General features: G+C 30.8%; 1 protein-coding gene across 1 annotated transcript; it reads left to right on the top strand.

Moving 5' to 3' along the window:
- The first annotated feature begins 1,969 nt into the window (after positions 1-1,969).
- Positions 1,970-19,234, top strand: cue (Low-density lipoprotein receptor repeat domain-containing protein cueball). The gene is made up of 7 exons (XM_090107730.1): positions 1,970-2,180; positions 11,890-12,286; positions 12,369-13,019; positions 13,506-13,703; positions 15,746-15,940; positions 16,299-16,407; positions 17,283-19,234. Exons 1-7 carry the CDS (start codon positions 2,117-2,119, stop codon positions 17,394-17,396), a joined length of 1,728 nt encoding a protein of 575 aa, XP_089963856.1. The 5' UTR covers positions 1,970-2,116; the 3' UTR covers positions 17,397-19,234.
- Positions 19,235-21,176: the final 1,942 nt, after the last annotated feature.

Raw genomic sequence — 21,176 nt, 5'->3', positions numbered from 1 at the left:
TATTTTTCCTGTAAGTTTGAGGATCAACGAATATAAATACAAAATTTTAAAGATCTAGTTGTTGGAAATCTTCACTTATATAAATTAATAATAAATTTATTTTTCAAGTATGACAGCACTTTTTCCCCCTACTAGAAGTATGGCAAATATAATAATGGTCACATTTTATCAAATACTCTCCAAAAAGCCAAATGCAATACTGGTACAAAAAGATAGGCGAAATAAAAAAATTTTGCAGATTTTCGGCGGTATGGCGACCATTTGGAATCGTCCGAAAAGTATGGCATGGCGATTTTCGTAAATGGCTGCACAACGATGGTTACCTGTGCAAAAGTTAGCTTGGTACAAATGGTTGAATAATTGTTTTTTTTAAATCAACACATTCGCGTCGGTATGGCGGGCTGTAAGTCATACCGGAAAAGTATGGCATGACACTACCGCCTACTTCTTTTTTATGGGCTATCGGTAAATTCTAAAATGTTTGTGTTACAAATCGTTTGACTTTCGCTATTTTTCCGACGAGTTCGACTAACGCCCACGCGACTAACCCACCGGTACCAGCGTTCACACCATCATTTTTCTTTTTGTCATTGCGTACTAAGACCCCTGTAGAACCGCCATCCTGTTACAAATGACTCGAAATTTTGTGTCAGTATCTCCCGGTCTAGAAGGATGTAATGTTAGGGATGAAACGATACTAGTAAATACAAGTATGTACTCGATACTTTTTCACCGATACCGAGTAATTTTAGTATCGATATTTTGTCATAAAGTATCGAGTAATATCGGTCAAAAGTACTTTTATCAGTATGTTTTCTTTTTTCACATTTTTATGCTTTTTTACTACTGAAGGAACCATGTGGAACCACCGCACCGACCGTAGAACGAACACAGTTTTATGAAGTTTTGTGTATGTAGTTGGCTAGCTTGTTCGTCCATGCCCCAATTATTATCTGTCAGTCAGTTAAATTGTGTTATTAAGACAATATTGTCTTTTTAAAATTATGAAAAAAATCTTATATATAAAAATGAATCGCAAAATGTGTTGGTAAGCGCATAACTCGAGAACGGCTGAACCGATTTCGATAATTCTTTTTTTATTATATTCCTTGAAGTACGTTGATGGTTCTTATGTAGAGAAAACGTAAACATGTACCACGGGCGAAGCCGGGGCGGACCGCTAGTACTTTATAATATTAAAAAAAGACTTCGTAATAATTCATTAACATTTGTTGGTTATATCCATCAATAAATAATTACAATACAATCTTGGGTCTTTTTTTGAAATGTTTGCAAAAAAATTACTCGATTCCAGTAAGTATCGATACTTTTCGATCGATTCTCAGTTAGTATCGATACTTGCCGACCGATACAGTATCGAGTAAAAGTATCGATACCTCAGTGGTATCGTTACTTTTTATTATTAACTTGTAACCCATAAATCTTGAAAAGAGAATAAATATTGCTTATGTTATTTATTTTCTAAGTCAATAAAAAAATATATTTTATTCACTAAAATCAAATTGTAAATATTAACAATTAAAAAACCTCAAAGGTGTTAACCCTTTTCTGCGGTAGGTGTATCATAAATCATTATTAAATGTTAAAATAAACAATCTCAACGAATTCTGTAAATCCATAATTACAAATTAGAAGCAAAGTGAGAAATATGATTAAATAACAAAATTAAACAAGCAGCCTATCAAATTTGTAAATAAAATAAAGGTAAGAAACATCTGCGTATAAACTCGCTACTTACATATTTCGAATTTCATCGATCGATCAAAATAAAACTACAAGTAAACTAGAAATCAAAACAAATTGGTACGCATGCAGTTCACACATCTAGTGGATTCACTGATTGCTCAGTGATAAGATATTGTTTGGTATGTAAGTACATCAGTGTGTGGGCATGCGCAAAATGTTTTCAATGAACTTATTTGTATTTGGGATCGCGACAGGCGGCTGTGCGATTTTATTTAGTTTCGGTCTAGCACGCGCTACGCGCGGTTGTTACAGAGGCGCGCCCTCTATTTGACATTAGACTGAAACTCGTACAAATAATTCGATGTATCAGTGCATTTACTTAGAGAGTTTCCAAAATTTATGAGATAAAATGTGTGCCCTAAAGTGTATTTTTGTTGCTTTCGCCCTTTACATAAACCTCGTTAGCTCCTGGGGTAAGTGTAGTAAAAATCAGCTGATGCATGACTTCAAAACACGTGTGATTTTTTCTGTAGTTACGCAACCGGTAAATGGGTTATTTAAGCTAGATGTTAAAAATTTAATCGAATCTGTATTTTTTGCACATACATTATCTGTGGTGATTTTCGCATGAAAAGTCGATAAGGCGGTAATTCGTTTGGCGCCACGACACCATTGCAAGGGGACCGCTAGTCACGTAGGCCACTTCGAACGGCACGGCTATAGCACGACCGATTTAAAGAGCATCTTGGTGAAACATTACTGTAGGAAGAAGTATGGCAAAGGCATTTAGTAGCATAATACACGTGAAAACGTAAACTGAAAGACGTATGCGGCATTAACCTTTATTTTAATTCACGCTAATATTGTCGTCTGACGATAACAAAAAACAAAAATATGTTTTAAGGTCAAATGAAATAATATTAAGTCACTTTCATATTATCTTAAGTAAAATGCAAGAAGTTTAAAATCTTTATAATTAACCTAAAAGTAAAAAAGAAAGCAAGAAACTTTTAGAATATAGAAAAAAATACATGTTTATGTAATAAACTGCACAGGATTTAACTTTTTATGTCCGTCTGACATTATATGTGTATATGTATTAACAATTAACACCGTTTTGAACAAACAAAATGGGAATATCTCGTTCAGGATTAAAATTGAAATGATCACCTAGTATTATCTCAGATACTCCTACTTTATTGTGACATTGGTTCCTATTTAAATATTAAGTACATGTTTTATTTATTTATTAATAAGTATTTGATATTTTCACTGTTTTATGCACTTACTTGTTAATAATTGCATGCAAGTTAAATAATGTCACCTCTAGTATAGAAATATACATTTAGCTGTCTTAATTTAGGAACTTCCTGATATGTCATTCCTACAATACAACAGCTTATACTTTGTATTTAGTAAGTTTATTTAACGGAAAGCAGGGGAGGGTTAATTTTAGTAATTATAATAATTATGAACGCACTTATTTAAAAAAGCTCATATTTTTTTTTTAATTATGGATAGATAGATGGTAGGTATTTTATCAATAATGTAAAAGAAGTAAAGGTATATAAAATTTCTTTAATTGTATAATTAAAATTTTATATAATGATAGGTACATAAATATTGTTGACATTTATCGTTTCGGTGGAAAGATTTTCATTAACTATATAGGTACCATCTATATACCTACCTAAGTACCTCTTCAGTTTTCATGATGGTATTGATTTTGACTATTTTTATGTTTTTTTAAATGTGTCAAAAATAAAAAGTTTAATAAAATTTTGCTTTTAATAACATCCTTATTGTTTATACATATACTAGCGACCCGCCCCGGCTTCGCACGGGTGCAATGCTGATACTAAATACACTACAGAAAAATTGTGAACGTTGTATAGGTATAAAAATATAGCGGCCCGCTCCGGCCTCCGGCATCGCACGGGTATAAAATACATAGCCGGGCGGCCGCAAACGCTACGTCCTGCAATTTTTAAATCTGTAATATCTTCGAAAATATTCACTTAAATCATACGGTGTAAAGGGCCATATAGATCTATATTAAATGAACAATGTATCCATGGTATTTAATTGGTTAAGGATTAATGCTGTATTGGTTAAAATCGCTTCGAAAATTAGCCATTATTTGTCGTAAAAAGTAAATGACAAAAAAAAGTTATTGTGGGTTATCCATAAGAGATAGACATATACCATCACGGACTTTTCTGTAGACCTTTTCAATGTGTATAATACTTAGTACATTATTTTGATAAAACTCGTAGGGTTCAGCCTGCGTTTGCAATGTAAGCGGAATAAATGTAATTTTTTACGACATCACATTAGAAACCTCAAAAATAACAGTACTTCTCCACTACTTAATGGATCTTATTATACATATAAACCTTCCTCTTGAATCACTCTATCTATTAAAAAAAACCGCATCAAAATCCGTTGCGTAGTTTCAAAGATTTAAGCGTACAAAGGGACATAGGGACATAGGGACACGACAGGGAAAGCGACTTTGTTTTATACTATGTAGTGAAGTAGCAAGTTGATTTTTTAAGTACCTACTCATTTCAATCTACATAAAATTAGGTTTAATAAGTAAACTAACGAATATAACTTTAATAAAATTTGGTTATACTTCGGATACCTAATTAATAATTATAATAAAAACAGCCTAAGCTCCTAAAGCCATAAATTATTCAATAACAAAATAAATGCAATCTGAGTAATAAACATTATTATTACCTAATTATAAAATCATAAACAATTAATGTTTTTATTACTGTAATAATATCGTTTATCTGGTAGTTTTCCCAGTGAAGAATTAAGACGCCATATTTTAATCTACTAGGAAATTCTATAATCAATAATAATAATTAACCCTTTCCTGCTTTCTTTGACCTCAGATTAAATTATAGATATGAATAAATAATAATATTCAATAACTTCCTCATAAATGCGAATAACATTGATACAGAATCATCAATCTGTAAAGCCTATAAATACTTACGGGGAAAATCATTAATAATTCAATTATGGAAAAATATTCAATTATTAACTTCCCGTTTTTTAAATTTTAAATAATGAATTACCTACTGTCAATCAAAATTCCATCCATCCATCCAAATCCATCCTGATCACAAATTAACAAAACATAACGTTTTGTTATTTGATTGAGCTTTTAAAGGATAAATAAATAATCATCTTATATACATGTACTATATAACTTGAAAAATATTACGGATATAAAAAGGCAAAAGGTTTTGTATAAAATTATTATGTATACTTTAATTATAATGCTGAATCAATACACGATAATTGAGTTCTCATTAACTAATCTGTACAACTTGGCCTCACAAATTTCCCTTGATTGTTGCATTTAATTGCAAATCTGCAAAATTTTCAGATCCGTCCATTACGCATAAAGCAGGCAACAGCACGCAATAATTAACCTTCTAGGCTTTCAAGGAGAATAAATAGATACTATTCAATTATACTTATTAAAGTTACACGGTAGATACTGTTAAAAAACAGGTGATTACTCAGTATGTAGGAACAAAATTTAAAAAATAAGATTGATACTATGAAAATAAGCTCTACAGACTACAGCTTTAAAATGTTTACAAGTCATTCTCAAATTTCACAATTCTCAAGTAAAACAACAGCTATAAATTAAAAAACTAAAAAGTTCTAATCTATCTTCCGACGGGCGCTAATTTATCGAAACAAATGATCCGAAAACTGAATATCGAGATTAATGATACTACTTAATTATCATCGAAATTTACAAATAATGATAGTAAGATTCTAGAAATCTGTCCCAAATAACATTTTAAATAGGATGCTAATTGCTCCACGTAACCTTTGATATCTATTGTATTTCATCTGGAACACGGCCATCGAACATAGACAAACATAAACTTGAATACTACGTTTTTAGAATGCCTTTTTTTGGTCGACAAGTGTAATAACGTTTATTTGTCGGTCTAGGTCAATTCAGTTGTTTTTCATCTCAAGTTCACGCACTGTTATTATTTTAACACTAAAACATAATATTAATATGTTTTAGGTACCTATAAATCCAGTCTAGTTTTAAAGATATGTAATAAAGTTATAAAAAGAAACTGCCTTTGGTTTCCTGAAAGATCTTTACCTATACTTATACTTCCTACTTATCATGAAAATATTTTCAGACCTAAATCGCATCTTATTCATTATGCATTTATCGAAGATTTATCGTAATAATAATGAATGATAAGAAGTACGTGTTAAGGATTATAATTATTATGACATGCGTTAAATTAATGCAGGTTTGTTTGCTGAACAAATTGCAAACGATATACCTATGTATTAAATAGGCAATAAAATGCAGCTTGGATTAACTACTACCTAAATAACAATTTTTTTAAAGTAAAGAGTTGATTGAATAACCTCTATTACTTTTTTGACCTAGGCGTGTAAGTAATGGGATAAAAAATAAATTTGAAAAAAAATAGATTCAATGTGTAGAAGTAGAAGCACACCATAAACATCCCATGCGTTTCTTTATGATCCGAGAGCAGCTGACATTTAAATTTTGTCAAAATGACGTTCGAAATTTTTAAACCAATTTTTTCGTTACATTATGAACACAAAATCGGCTAAAAAGAAAATGTTGTGTTAATCAAGTGTGCCTTCTGCATATCATCGAAAAGTAGCGTAATGTGAAACTTGTTTGATTGTATCGTTTTGCGGCGCGTGTTCGTCACGTACGCCAGGGGGACATTTCACACTATTGTTTATTTTATAGTCTATGGCTCTATGCTCTCACGGGGTTTATGTAAGTCCCATTTGTTTAGTCTATGCGTTTACCTTTTTTGGGACTGCTTCTGTTAAAAATCGAGAGGTATGATCGTAGAATGGATGTTATAGCTATTTATTATAATTTCGCTACGTCGCGTCTGTTAGTCGACATATTTTGTAAGTTGGCGTTTCTATTATGGTAGATAAAATATGGTAAGACATGTTCTATTCTTACACTTGAACTTTCTCCGGTCATGTCGGTATTGTATTCAAACTTCTATCTTAAGTACAAAATGCCCTTGTGTTTTCGCATGTGTATGTAAATATTTTGCGGATTAGTGTCATTGAGGTTGATTGTATTGTAAGTCGGTCAGTAGGACATTTTCAAGTAAGATAGAAATGCGTAAGTTTTTATTGCGTTTATTGCACAAGAATACACTATTTTTATGAATCCATTTATCATATTTCCGGCAGCCTCCGCAATTAAGCCATGTTTGATCATTTTTATCTCTTACGACAAATGACTTATTTACATATTACGAATTTTGTTTATTTTATTTAGAAGGTACCTACACAAGGGTAAGTTCTGAACTTCAAAACTAAACCATGGTATTTCCTAGGTATTTATTGTACTTAAAAATTAAATGACTATCTGTTCCGTGATAAATTATCAAATTCCGCATTCAAACGTGACCTTAGTATCTTATCGAATAGATACACTTATCCCTAACGATGTCTTGATAAAAATTATCCATAACGCGAAAATAATTCGCTCATATAGGTATAACATCGGTGTTTATTGAATTTTACACGTGATGTGGAACGTGCCTATGAAATATTCATGTGCCGATTGTCCTATCTCCAAATTTTAATTCCGATCATCGTATTTACTATCTTTGAAACAAGCAAATACGTCATAAGGTTTTATTTAGGTACTCAAATATTATTGAAATAAAATAAAGGTGGCTGGTGGAGGAATAATAAATGTAAAGAATCTCGAAAAAAGTTGTATGCACGAAAACCACTAGTCTTTTTCATGATCTGTGTCTCTGTTTGTTTGTGGCAACTTCTAAATTATTAAACAAATAAAGACAGTTGTTAAATATCGAAAGATTTTATATTTTCTTATTATATTCACATAACTCGCTTCAGTGTTAATTTGATAAGCCAAATATTGTCCATTTATGTAAACTTGTAACCTAGACTTTCAAGTAAAATAGAAATATGGGAATCAACGACGTCAATGTTACGGTAATCCTAGTTGAGAATCAGCAAGAGCGTATAAATTTACAAATATTGTTTATGTGAATTGTGAACTCAATACACAACAAATTCGGTATAATGTCACATTTCCATACAGCAAAGTCATCTGTGTGTTTATTTGATGTTAAAATAATGCTTAGTGGCGGGCAGCTGTTAGTGGTAGTTTATAAATAAATAAAAAAACTGGAGAGGTGTCAAGGGACCAAAGGGACACCCGAGTAGAACGAAGTTCTATGAGAGAGAGAGACAGAAACAGACAAAGAAACATGCGCACGCCCGCGCCGCACGGCTACAACAGTTATAGCAAAAAGTGTCGTTACAACTTTTCGTCTTAATTTTTTACGTCTAGCTTCGGATATGGAGCTCTAGGAGCTTCGTTCCAAAACTTCGTTCCAATAATGTTATAAAATGTAAAAAAAAAATTTCAGAATTTTTTTAAGATTTATCAATACAGTTAACTACATGAATCATGATCTAACCGTAAATGGCGAACCAAAAAGATTACATAAAATATATTAATTTTATACGAGTATGTGATAAATATATACAACTACATATAAATAAGACGGATATCACACGGATATGATTGTCACATGGCGGATATTTCTAGTCGACAGCTTGGGTATAATGGTTAATTAATTCAAACAAAAATAATTTACGTAAGTGTATACAGTTGTAATTTTAATTAATTTAAGATGTTGGGAAATACATGCATATTATATAATTAAATTAACAATAATTAAGGATATGGTTTCAATACATTTTTCCTCGTAGGTACCTAATTAGATATAACGACTGAAAATTTTCTATATATTATGGTTAATTACAGGAAATTAAAGATAATCATAATTTTTACAGTACCTACATTGTTAATTGATATCGATACTATTTTTTCTGGGTACAAATCAAGTAAACAATATTAATGTAGTAATGTATTCAAGCGGTTCAATGCAATATTAATATGCACAAATAAACATTTTCCTATTAATTCACTTCCTTCTATCAATGAATATTATTCTATACCAATACTACTTACTATTAGGTACTTACTACTTACCTTTATATGTACCTAGAGGATTAATAATATTTATTACAATTGTACCTACTACATATTTGGTTATCTATAATCTTTATTTATGTAGAAATCTTTCAAAATGGACGCGTAAATCGAACCTGTTTAATAAATTATTCGTTGACGTATGATGTGGGTTAATTTAATTACAAACAGTGTAAATAAGCTAATATAATGACGTTTAACACTAGTACCAAAAATAACACAAAAAACTACATTCAAAACTTCATATTAAAACTACCCAGGTAGTAGTTTCATAAAAAAATCCATATAATTTTACAGAAAAATTTTATAAACTAGGTACCTAATCAAGTTTACAATAAAATTGGTCTCATATTGATCTTTGTACCTATATATTTTTAGCAATTTCCTATGTAAACGATATCCTATTTGAATGCATTGTATTGTACGGTGTCATGTTGTTTACGATATCTACGGCTCTAAATGCAGTAATTTCATAAAAGATCTTCTTGTGTAGGTATTTGTTTAGTTAACAAAATAATTTTATATAAGAAAAAAAAATGTTAACTTATAGTTAGGTATTTTTATTTTATTTTTTATTAAGTATGTGAATATTTTTTTGTTATTAAAGTTCATACCTCCGCGTCCGCTGTAAATATTTCAATTGGGTAGAAACATTTTTATTTCTTGAAAAAATAGATAGAATTTATTATTTAACTCAGTATATTTAATATACATATAAAAATAGCATTATTTATTACTTTATTACATGTAATAAAGTAATGCTATTTTTATGTATATTTTATTATAATAAACATGTAAGTAGATATATACCGGTATTTTATGAAACATTAAATAAAGAAGAAAATAATAATTACATAAATGATAAAACTATAGTTGCCTCTCACACCAAATAAAATTAGCATGTTTATTAGTTACTCAATAATTTGATTGACTTATTATATTATAACTCTTAACAACAATGTAAACACAATTAAATAGGTGTTGTTAAATTATAATGTGTTATTTTTATACTTATTGTTATTATTTATTGACTTTCTTTTTAAATACAATTTATTCTCTTTTTATCAGCGACACTTTGAAAGCATTAAAATAAGTAATGAGTTCTTGAATTAAAAACAATACTTACATCTTTATTATTATAACACGATTGTTTTGTTTAATGCGATTTATTTATAATCTACTAGCTTTCCGCCTGCGGCCTCGCCCGCGTTTTCAAAGAAAAACCCGCATAGTTCCCGTTCTCGTGGGATTTCCATGATAAAACCTAGCCTATGTTGCTCAGTGAAGATGCAGCTTTCTAATGGTGAAAGAATTTTTGAAATCGGTCCAGTAGTTTATGCGTGAAAACCACTCATACATACATAATTACAAACCTTTCCTCTTTATAATATTAGTATAGAAGTATAGATAAACCGGCATTAATTAGTTTCAACTGTATCGCGTTGTTATTTCTGAAAGTAAATATAAACAATATGTCGGAGGACAGGATATAGATTAAAAATACAATAATAATTGCGAGTCGATAGATGTTAATTTCAAATATTAAATAACATTATTAAATATCTAGACAGTATTTTTGTTTTCGATTTAATTATCTTACTAAACTTTTTGCTAATCTTATCCCTACTAATATTATAAATGCGAAAGTAACTCTGTCTGTCTGTCTGTTACGCTTTCCCGCCCGATTTTGATGAAATTTGGCACAAACAATCTTTAGACCCTGAGAAAGAACATAGGAGACCTTTTATCAAAAGACCACGCGGGCGAAGCCGCGGGCGGAAGCTAGTGTTTTATAATTGTCCTGCAGAAGCCGATAATCAGTTTTTGATAAATAAATTGACTCCGAAAGAACGTTGTTTATTACTCAATGAAATTGTATAGGGATTTGTTATTTTAATTAATTATTTATTTACGTGTTTTACTGAACCGTATCGTAACTTGTGCAAGAGGCATTGTAAGTAATTACTAATTAGTATTTTGTTGAAATAGGTACTTACATTGTTTTAGATTGTTCGTACCAAGTAATAAGTAGGTACTAATGGCTAAATAAATATTCGTTTATGTTTTAATATCTATTATCTTATTGTTGATTCTGATAGATAATATTATTATGTTTTTGATTTCGCATCGTTTTATCTTAAACTTAAAGAATGTGCAATTGACGTAACAATTTCATCCATTTTTTTAAGAACATAATTCGTTACATCTCATTACAAGATTTATCATTTATTATAATAATTATCAATAAGGTTTATTTTTGTAATTTAAACGCCTTATCATCATTGTATCAACTATCAAGGCAAGTGACCGTCTTCATTGAAATTATATATATTTACATACAAGATAAGTATCTATACGTACGTAATTAACAATTTGTGCGCGCGTCATTGCCTACGAAATGATCTAGTTGGTTACGCTTCGCTTGGGTGTTTTCCAAACGTCTCGTGATTAGTACATTTGGTATGAAGTAATTGTTGGCTGATAACAGTTCTGCTCAAGGTCCCCTTGAATACACACCCTCTAGGCTAAATTTAGACTTTCATTGAGTATACCTACGGTTAATTAATTAGTTAATTTTCATAAGAAAACCTAAACAGGTTGAAGGTATTGGGCTAAAATCGAAACCGTTACCTTCTTGATAAAAAATAGTTTTTGCGACGTTGATGAATTTAATTAATTACTTAGTTATAAACGTTAAACTACAAGAATATTAAGAACGGAGGCTAGATATTTCTTGGAAAGTTTCAATTCTAAAGTAAATAAAAAATATCCGATAATGAAAAAAACTTACGTCACTGTACAAATAAGTTGCTTGTTAATATGTAGATAAGTAAATTGTAGTTACGTAACTCGTGTGATCAACCCCAACGTTATCGCAGTTGGTCATTGGATTCCTTTGCCAAAATATGCTGGTGTCGATGACAGAAATAATCGCCAATACTTACGTAGGAAGTTATTTGCGAGATATCAGAGTTAGAGGCTATCGATACGGTCATTGCGGTCAAAACCATACATACCATAAAACAATTATCATCAGCGATTCCACGAATTGAGATTTTATTGTAATTTTTTTGTTCCAGACATTGCAATCACGACAGGGGACCAATTAGAATTTTACACAAACAAAACAAAGACGAAAAATGAAGGCGAACGTTTCAGAGATCTCACAGCCTTGGCGTATGATGCCGTCCACAATATGTTGCTATTTGTCGATAAACAAAACGATAATGCGTCTATATTTAGCTTCAACTTAGCAACGAAGAAATACCAACCACTGGTCGGGAGACGATCTTACGAAAACATTCAAGGAATAGCCTTTGATCCTATTACTGGAAAACTTTTCTGGACGGACACAAATGAAAGAAGTATATACTGGACTTCTTTATGGCCAAGATCAAAGAAAGATATCTATGGAAAGGTCCTTATCAAAATGGATTATGAAATACCGAGAGATATTGCCGTCGATAGTTGTAGAGGGTAAGTAAACAACTACGTTAAATTTACGTTAATATTTAGCTCTGTTTATATATAACAAATTATAATTAATTTGTAATTCTAGATACATCTACTGGACCAATACAAATATTACCAAACCGTCCATTGAAAGAGCAAGATTTGACGGCAGTGAAAGGAAAATCATCATTGACACAGATATCCACATGGCAGTAAGCATTGCAGTCGATCAGAGGACAAGCAAATTATATTGGGCGGACGATAAAGAGGGTATACATTATGCGATCGAAACATCCAATTTAGATGGATCTGGAAGAAGGAAAGTGTTAGTGGGAACATATCATCAGCCAAACGCACTGGCCGTATCCAAAGATTCTATTTACTGGGTCGACTGGGGCTTCAAATCCGTGTGGAAAATTGATAAAGACGCTCCGCCCTATACGGACCCAGAAGAGATTATTACTTTCAACAATGAAGTACCCTTCGGCATTGTGGCCAATTACGATATTGCGGATCAAACAAAGGGGATTGCGGAGTGTAAAAACCTAATGGAATACGCACAAAATAAGTCTCAAATCAACGAATCTTTCACAATTCCAACTGACGCAGGGTTGTTTTGTTTGCACGGTGTCAAGAATGGTACTGAATGCAAATGTTCTTTGGGGTATTCTGGCGATCGCTGTGAGGTGTATTTGTGTGAAAACTTTTGCCTCAACGGCGAATGTACGGTGACTTCAGAAGGACAGCCTACCTGCAGGTACCGTCAGATTGTAATTTAAATATTTTTGTTTTGTTTATTATGCATTGTGCATTGTTGTATCTGTTTATTTTGTTTGAAATGTTTTAAAGATATTGTTATGGACATCTTAATCTTAATCTTAATACTATTATAAAGGCGAAAGTTTGTAAGGATGTATGGATGTATGGATGTATGGATGTATGGATGTATGGATGTTTGTTACTCTTTCACGTAAAAACTACTGAACCGATTACAATGAAATTTAGCACACATATAGAGGCTAACTTGGATTAACACATAGGATAGGTTTTATCCCGGAAATCCCACGGGAACGGGAACTATGCGGGTTTTCCTTTGAAAATGCGGGCGAAGCCGCGGGCGGAAATCTAGTTCAAGAATAGAATAAACAAACGATTGGTATCATTCATATATTTCAATGTGTTTAGTCTAATAATATATTCAATATTGTAATGCAGTAGTATCTAAACTGTGTTTTTATTTAAGGTGCAAACATGGTTTCTCTGGAACAAGATGCGAGGTCAACGAATGTAAAGGATACTGTTTGAATGGTGGAATATGTACAATGGAAAACTCACAAATACCTACTTGTTCATGTAAAAATAGCTTTGAAGGGAATAGATGTGAGATGAAAAAAGTACCAATCGTTGCAACAATTCCCCCTATTTTAAAGGAAACTTGCAGGTAATTTCCTTAATTAATGATTAAGAACATTTTTTTTTTCAGTTACTTTTTCGCTAACATGCTTTTTAAAAAATACCTTAATACAGTGCAACCTTAATATAACGTACCTCAATATAACGATTTCCTCGATTTAACAAATTTTTCGTAATCCCCTTGAATTGTCCATAAGATTCAATACAAAATATCCCTTTACATTACGAACATTTTTTGCGAACAACCTCTTTATAACGAATTTTTAACTATCAAGAAAAGTATAAATACCTCTAATTAACGAATTTTGTCAACCCAAAACCTTTATATAAAGTTCCAACCAATGTAATGATTCTTAATCTCATAGTATGTGATTCATGTCGCGACAGGTTTCGACATGCTTTTGCTCGTAAAACGATCATTTTTTGTTTAATTTAAATTGGAAAGTAATGTGAACACTGCTGCTCGTCACTATTGTTAAAGATTCAAGTTGAAATGGATCAGAAACGTAAAAGACCTCTTTATAACGAATTTTAGACCAACCTAACCTCAACATAACGAACCTCAGTTCAACGAATTACTTGATATAACGAATATTTATTTGTTCCCTTCAGATTTGTTATATCGAGGTTGCACTGTACATACATTTGCAAAAAAATATACCCTATCAATTTTTTGTAATAAAATAAGCAAAACAAGTTCTTAAAATGTTATGGAATGACAATCGGTTTTTCAAATGATAATTAATTGAATGACGCGTTAAATTTTCTTAGTAACGTTCATTCAATAATCAATATCTTATAAATAATAAATACCTATTCATTTGACATTCGCTAAAATTATCTAACAAGAAACCGGGACAAATGATTCGCCAACACTTCGCCAATGTCAAGAGTAAAGGCACGATAAGTATTGTTCTGTGTGGGAATTGGAAAATCAAGACTTTTTACAGTTCAATGTTAACGCAGAAACTACTTGACCGAGTTTGATGTTACTGTGAGCGTTTAGTAGCTTTGCTAACCCACGATGAACTTAATTTAGTTATATTATAGTGGTAATAGAGAAGTTGTCTTAATGTTGGATGAGTACTTATAAAGTTGATTCTAATTTTATATTTTGTGATTAAGACCTTGATTTGTGGTTTGAACTTTGAACCACTAAGCAAAGCGGAAATGTACAATATAATTAATATGTACATTGAAAGTTATTAAACATTTCATAATTCTCCAAATTAATATTGTATCTTGAAAAATTACGTTATATCCATCTTTTTCATTCATGTCGCAAGGTTTCTGTTAGAGATCAGTTCAAAAATCTCTCGCCATTTTAAGAAGTTTAAGTACCGAGTTAGGTTTGTTCTTAAAAACAGTTGGTAAAAACTACTTTCAAATGTAGAATCTAGATAAATTCCACACTTCATTGCTACCATATTTGTAGAGAATTAGGACAGTTTAAAAAAAGAAGTCGTAAAGTGATGAATAAAAATGTATGTTACTAATTATTGACACACTTTATAAGTTGGAATACAAATCGAAGTGAATGAATATATTATATAGGTGTATAACGTATGACCCTCCTTGATCTAATATGCATTTATTAATGAGGATATTATGCAATATATGTTATACTGTGCCTGTTACAAATAAATTAAAACAACGTACAAATTACAATTAGCTACCTATTTCGCGCACTTGCTATAACCTGTAAGGTCATTCGTATTGTATTGTTATTGGTAGTTATAAAACCTCTTTATGTACACTTATAATTATTATTGTGCTTATAATTATAAAATGTTAAATAGTATTTTCGTAGGTAACTACGTACCTTTACAATGTTAATATGTTTATTTATAGCAACACATATTTAAACACTTACTTATACCGGATACGGTTTATTTTATTTACCTATGTCTTAATCCTCAATAATACCTCTTTTTAAAAGCAAGTCGGTTTCCTGAAATAACATTACTTACGCAGAGGGTATTTTTGGAAAACCCCACAAACAGTTAACAAAAAAAAAACCGAGAACATCTTTTTTGTATGAATGCTACACAATAAATTATTGTATTACAGTTGCGAAAAGGAAAACAAAACAAACACACAACAAGACACGCTAACAGTCAGCGACGACGTGTTCGTCGACTCTTGCGCAGGCTGGGATAATGTACGGGACCCAATTCTCATGGTTCTGGGGATACTCTGCGGGCTCCTGTGCTTGGTTTGCGCTTACCTCATTACAAAGGTTTTGCAGTTGAAGAAACGGCCAAGGTATGTGTCTATAATAAATAAATCTTGTATTTTTTTAATCTTATTTTATTTACAGGGGTAATCAATGTATTTATGATAAAATTGTGTGTTCATGTTAGAATAGACTTCTTTTAAAAGGGTGGATGTAATTATTTCGAAGTTTAATATGTGCATAAAAATTTTAATGCTCAAGGGCTACTCGATTTTAAAATAGGTGCTAACGGATAGGTAGGCGAAGCAGAGAACTGCAGAGCTATATATGTAGTTTCTATAGCTGTGATATTCTACAGTACAATGTACCTACAATATGTACAAAGCTGACCCTAAGTTATTTTATATTAATAATTCTTCTAATAATAATTCATTCATTCATTCACAGGATCAAGAAGCGTATAATAGTGAACAAGAACGTGACGCCGCTCACAGCTCGCCCCGACCAATGCGAGATCACGATAGAAAACTGCTGTAACATGAACATTTGTGAAACTGTAAGTAAAAAACGTAAAATATAGTATTGAGTGAAAACAGTAAAATTTGATACTTACCTACTTACTAAAAATACTATGTACCTAACAAAGAATATACTACTCACCTTCGGCGAGGTACCTTATAATTACTTTTGAGCTTGTATATCTATTGGCAAATATTATGGTGAAGCAGCAATGATACCAAATGCCATAATATAGCCGTTTTAAGAATAGTTTTGTTAAATTGCGTATTCATGAATTGATATACTATTTACTAGGTACCTACTCTTTATTAATGGAATGCAATATACCTACGTTTTACTAATTATCTTTACAAATTAACAGCTATGTAGCTGTTTCAATAAAAAGCAATAACAAAAGTAAACATTCTATACTTGATTAAACGCACGTACACCTTAATATCTATAAATGTTGGTACTATAAAAATTATCAATTAAATCGGATGATATTTCCAGAATAATGTTATTTGTATGATAATAACAGCAATTAATACTGGGTCAAAAGTCATTAGTTACGTAGGTATCAGCAAAACATTTACAGTAACAGTTCGCGGATTGTAAAAAAGTCAATAACAGCTTTGTTATGTTTTCACATTTTGCTTTCCTCGTAGATTTCGCTAGATTGACTTTTTTCTCATCATTTTGTCTCATAAAAATTGATAAAAATTCAAATATCTATTAGGGTAAAGGTTCACGAACTAATAATGGCATAATAAGTATAATTACGAGTCTTAGCTATCTTAGAACGCGATAAAAAGTAAGCTGTATCGCATCCGAAATTAATAGTTTTGTCAAAATATAAACTTCATTTGCTTATATATGAACCTTCGTTGATAGGTATTCACCATAACATTAAAAATTATATTTTTGTTACAGCCATGTTTCGAACCCAAATCTACAATAAGGCCGAGTCTAATGAACGCAAAGCCGGGAAAGGAAGAAAAGAGAAATCTAATCGCCAATATGGAAAATCCGGACGACATGTATTAACACTAGATACTTATTTCTGTACTTAAGTACGGTTTGGTAAAAAATCCAAAGGTTTACCTAACATATTGTGATATTCGTTATAGGCAAGGCGAACGTTTATTTTAAATTGTCGTCAAATTGTGCTCAGGTTTGAAAAACAATACGCGTGAAATAATGTTTATATCGACGGAACTTTTTTACTTTGTAATAGATGTTATTTTTAAATAACTTAAAATCTGAGTACAAGCGAACTAGATTTTAGGTTATCATTGTACAATAAGAAAGTCTAAAATGAAGTCTGTTAGTTATTAAGTGAAATGATTTTGTAGAAATTTTCTTTTTCGACCACACCGTGCCTTTCTGTAGAGTTGTGATTATTTTATTGCACACTTATTCATCAAAATAATGCTATTTAATTAGCTCTCGTTGGCTGTCAAAAGATTGAAAAAAGAAAAATCGTTTTTATAGCTTAAAATTTAGAGCTATCTATTATCGTGCCAAATAATTATTTTATTGAATTGACATTAATGTAATAATTTCTTATTATTAATTTGATTTTAATCATTGATTTAATATTTTGTTTCATTTTTATTTTCATATCATCATGTTTAAACGGAAATCGATTTTATAAGATGAATCGATTGCTTTCGGTTGTATAAAAGGCTTAACTTTACTCTTGCCTTTTTTAGTTATTTAAGTTTGAAAACAACGTCATTTCTTTTAAAAGAATTTTGTGTTCATATCAATAATTGTGTTCTTATAAAACTATGAGTTGTATGCAATATGTGAGCGTGCGCGATGGGCCCTACTATTGTAGTGCAGCTATTTATTAAACTAAACAAAGAAGCCTTAATAATATAATAAACTTTTATGTGCTTAGAAAACAAAATATGGTATCCCTGCACCTGGTACGAAGTTTTTACAACTTGCTTTAATATGGCAATAAAATCTGTCCTTATTTTGTTGCCATGTTGCGAAGCGTACCTCAATTTTTAATTAGGAGAATGCAATAAAATTCACGTTACTTAACATTTAACTGTAAGGTAAAATTACTGTATATCTAAGATCATACGTTTGAACGAAAGCGTCTTTCTTATAAATATATATTTTATATCTCATACTAATGAGATACATTTGAGCTTCATTTAATTTGAACATCCATTCCAACGTTATATACGTTTTATATTATAATTAATGTACTTATACAATTCTTTAAGAATGTAAGTAAAAAGGATATCAACATTATTTTTGTTCTGTATTTGCTTCGCATATTAGTGGCTTTATGTATCGAGTGAGATTTAGTAGAGGTCCAAGGCACTTACTGTTTGTTTATCTGTGCCTCTTTTTCCACGTTGAAAATGCACTGAATGTTAGTCTTGTAATAATTTACGTTCCTATAATTTTATTTAGATATCTACTAAATTATGTAACAAATTTGTTTTTTGGCTTTTATTTTATTTACTGAACCATAGATTACATTTTACTTTTGACATTTGAAGATTGCCAGTCACAAATCGAGTTTCAAGTGTAATTTGTGAATCTCACACTTATTTATGTTTATTTTATTCAAAATTGAAAACGGTTGGCAAATATTTTTAAGTATTAACAAGCAAATTATTTATGAAAACCCAAAGACACTGTTAACCGCTAGAGGCACCTCATTATTTATTATTGGCATAGACAAGCATATAGGTGGTACTTAGTTGTGTAGTTAGAAAATTTATATCATAATAGATTTAGCTTAGTTCGTGGATTAATAATATCCACATGAGAAATGTGATATTATTGAGTCTTTGTATAAGCCTCTTTTAGATATAAAAAATATGTTTTATTATAAAAATAAAGTGCTTTGCAAAGGAGACTATGACTTTTATTAAAACAACTTATTTCCTTTCACAACATTTATTTAACATTTACTCAGTCGATGATACAATTTTATATAATATGTAATGACGTGTATGATAAAATATATATATTCAACAAATAACCAGATAGCATAACATAAACGACAATTTATTGGAATGATTTTTTTAAACAAAAATAAAACCGTTACTAACATACACATAAACAATGTATTCAGCAATAAACCTTGTCTCTTACGTTAAAAGATAACTTATTTTATGAGATCTCATACATACATTGTATACAGTGACCAGTTCACATAATAATTAATATTATGGAATACAGTATTGTATCATCATCATCATCATCATCAGCCCATATACGTTCCCACTGCTGGGACAAGGGCCTCCTATGAGGGTACAGGCCATAATCCACCACGCTGGCCAAGTGCGGGTTGGCGGATGACACATGTCGTCGAACTTTTTAATTCTTCGACATGTCGGTTTCCTCACGATGTTTTCCTTCACCGTTCGAGCAGTGGTGATGTTATAAATTATAAATTCGCAATGGAACGAGAATGCAAAAACAAGGTTCTAAATTTCTATTATACTACTATTCTATTATACTTTTCTAGCAAATGATGTTATGTTCCGAAAATAATGATAGTACACCTAATTTGTAACTCGATTTAATAATGATCCTAAACTGAGACAACTTTCGAAGTAAAATTATATTTAATTTAAATATAATGCAAGAAACAAGACAAACTAACTATCCAGTTACATAAAGGATAATATCCATTGTTTTAAACTATCTCATAGATGTTTACTACACTTAACATCACAGTAATACTATATTACTTATCCATTTAAGACACATACATATTAAAATAATTATTATATAACATAAATTATAATTCTCTAATTTTGCATTTCAAAACTTATAAATAAGCTACAACTTTAACTTGTCAGGATAATAATACATATATATAGCAATAATGGTATGCGCAGACAGGGGATTAGTTCGCTGACTTTTTTCCGCTAAAATAGATCACTTACAACTCGAGTAAGTCCGCGGTAGAGTTTTTAATTTTTATTCGCCGTGAAGAAAAGTCTCTCGTCTGCGCAGGCCATTAAATAAATTCTCGCTTTGAAGAAATCTTTTGCTCCTTAAATGAAATTATATAAACTATTTATTTATAATAAACGATGCAGTAATTGGAGACTATTGCTAGCATAAAGATTAAGCTTTCAAACATACTATAAGTTATAACCACCACAAAAGACTAGAACAATGTTTCTATTATTTTTTCTATTTCTTTGTATTATTATATTAATGTAACTACGAACTATTATTTGTTCCATTTAGCACACAAAAGCTAGCGCTAGGCCTCAAGTCCGCGGATACCGCATACAAAATAAATTAAAATATTTATCCACAGGCCATCGATCGATAAAACATCTAGATACATAATATTATAGAAAAAAGGTACTTAAAACTGTGCACTAATGTGTTTGTCAAAATTCTATTCGAAGGAAACAAATATTGAAACAAAATCAATCTTATCCGCATTACTTTAAGGCGCATTTTAAAAACAGATCCAAGAGTAATCACTTAAGCACTTAACTAATACACACAAAATCAACCTTATTCGAATGCAATAAAGTCGGATTTACTCACACAGGACAGTATATTTTTCTTCCTGATTGTGTATCTAGTTGTTATTAAGGATCGATGTTTCTATCATGCCTATTTCTTACGTCTTAAAAAATTTTTGGTTTTCATTAGCCTTAATTTTTTTTAATACCATAATTAAAATAAACTTAATACAATAAATCTATTTATTTAAATATTTCAAAGCTAAACTTTTAACTGGATACAAATTTCAGACATGAATTATAATAACTTTTTTCTCTTTACTTTTTTGTATTAGTGTTTTTAAGGTAAAGTTGTCTTCTT

Source organism: Colias eurytheme, chromosome 12 (genome assembly GCF_061535395.1).
Source record: "Colias eurytheme isolate Ceu_HAF_F1 chromosome 12, ilColEury1 Martin Lab GWU primary, whole genome shotgun sequence".
Taxonomy (NCBI): domain Eukaryota; kingdom Metazoa; phylum Arthropoda; class Insecta; order Lepidoptera; family Pieridae; genus Colias; species Colias eurytheme.
The sequence above is the reverse complement of the archived record's forward strand: the minus strand, read 5'-3'. Positions and strand labels throughout refer to the sequence as shown.

What these genes read in the sequence shown, in the direction of transcription:
- cue (XM_090107730.1), top strand. Translation starts at nt 2,117, where the DNA reads ATGTGTGCCCTAAAGTGTATTTTTGTTGCTTTCGCCCTTTACATAAAC. An exon ending in GCCGTCGATAGTTGTAGAGG is followed by an intron (nt 12,287 to 12,368) that starts GTAAGTAAACAA and finishes TTGTAATTCTAG; the next exon opens with ATACATCTACTGGACCAATA. An exon ending in GAAGGACAGCCTACCTGCAG is followed by an intron (nt 13,020 to 13,505) that starts GTACCGTCAGAT and finishes TTTTTATTTAAG; the next exon opens with GTGCAAACATGGTTTCTCTG.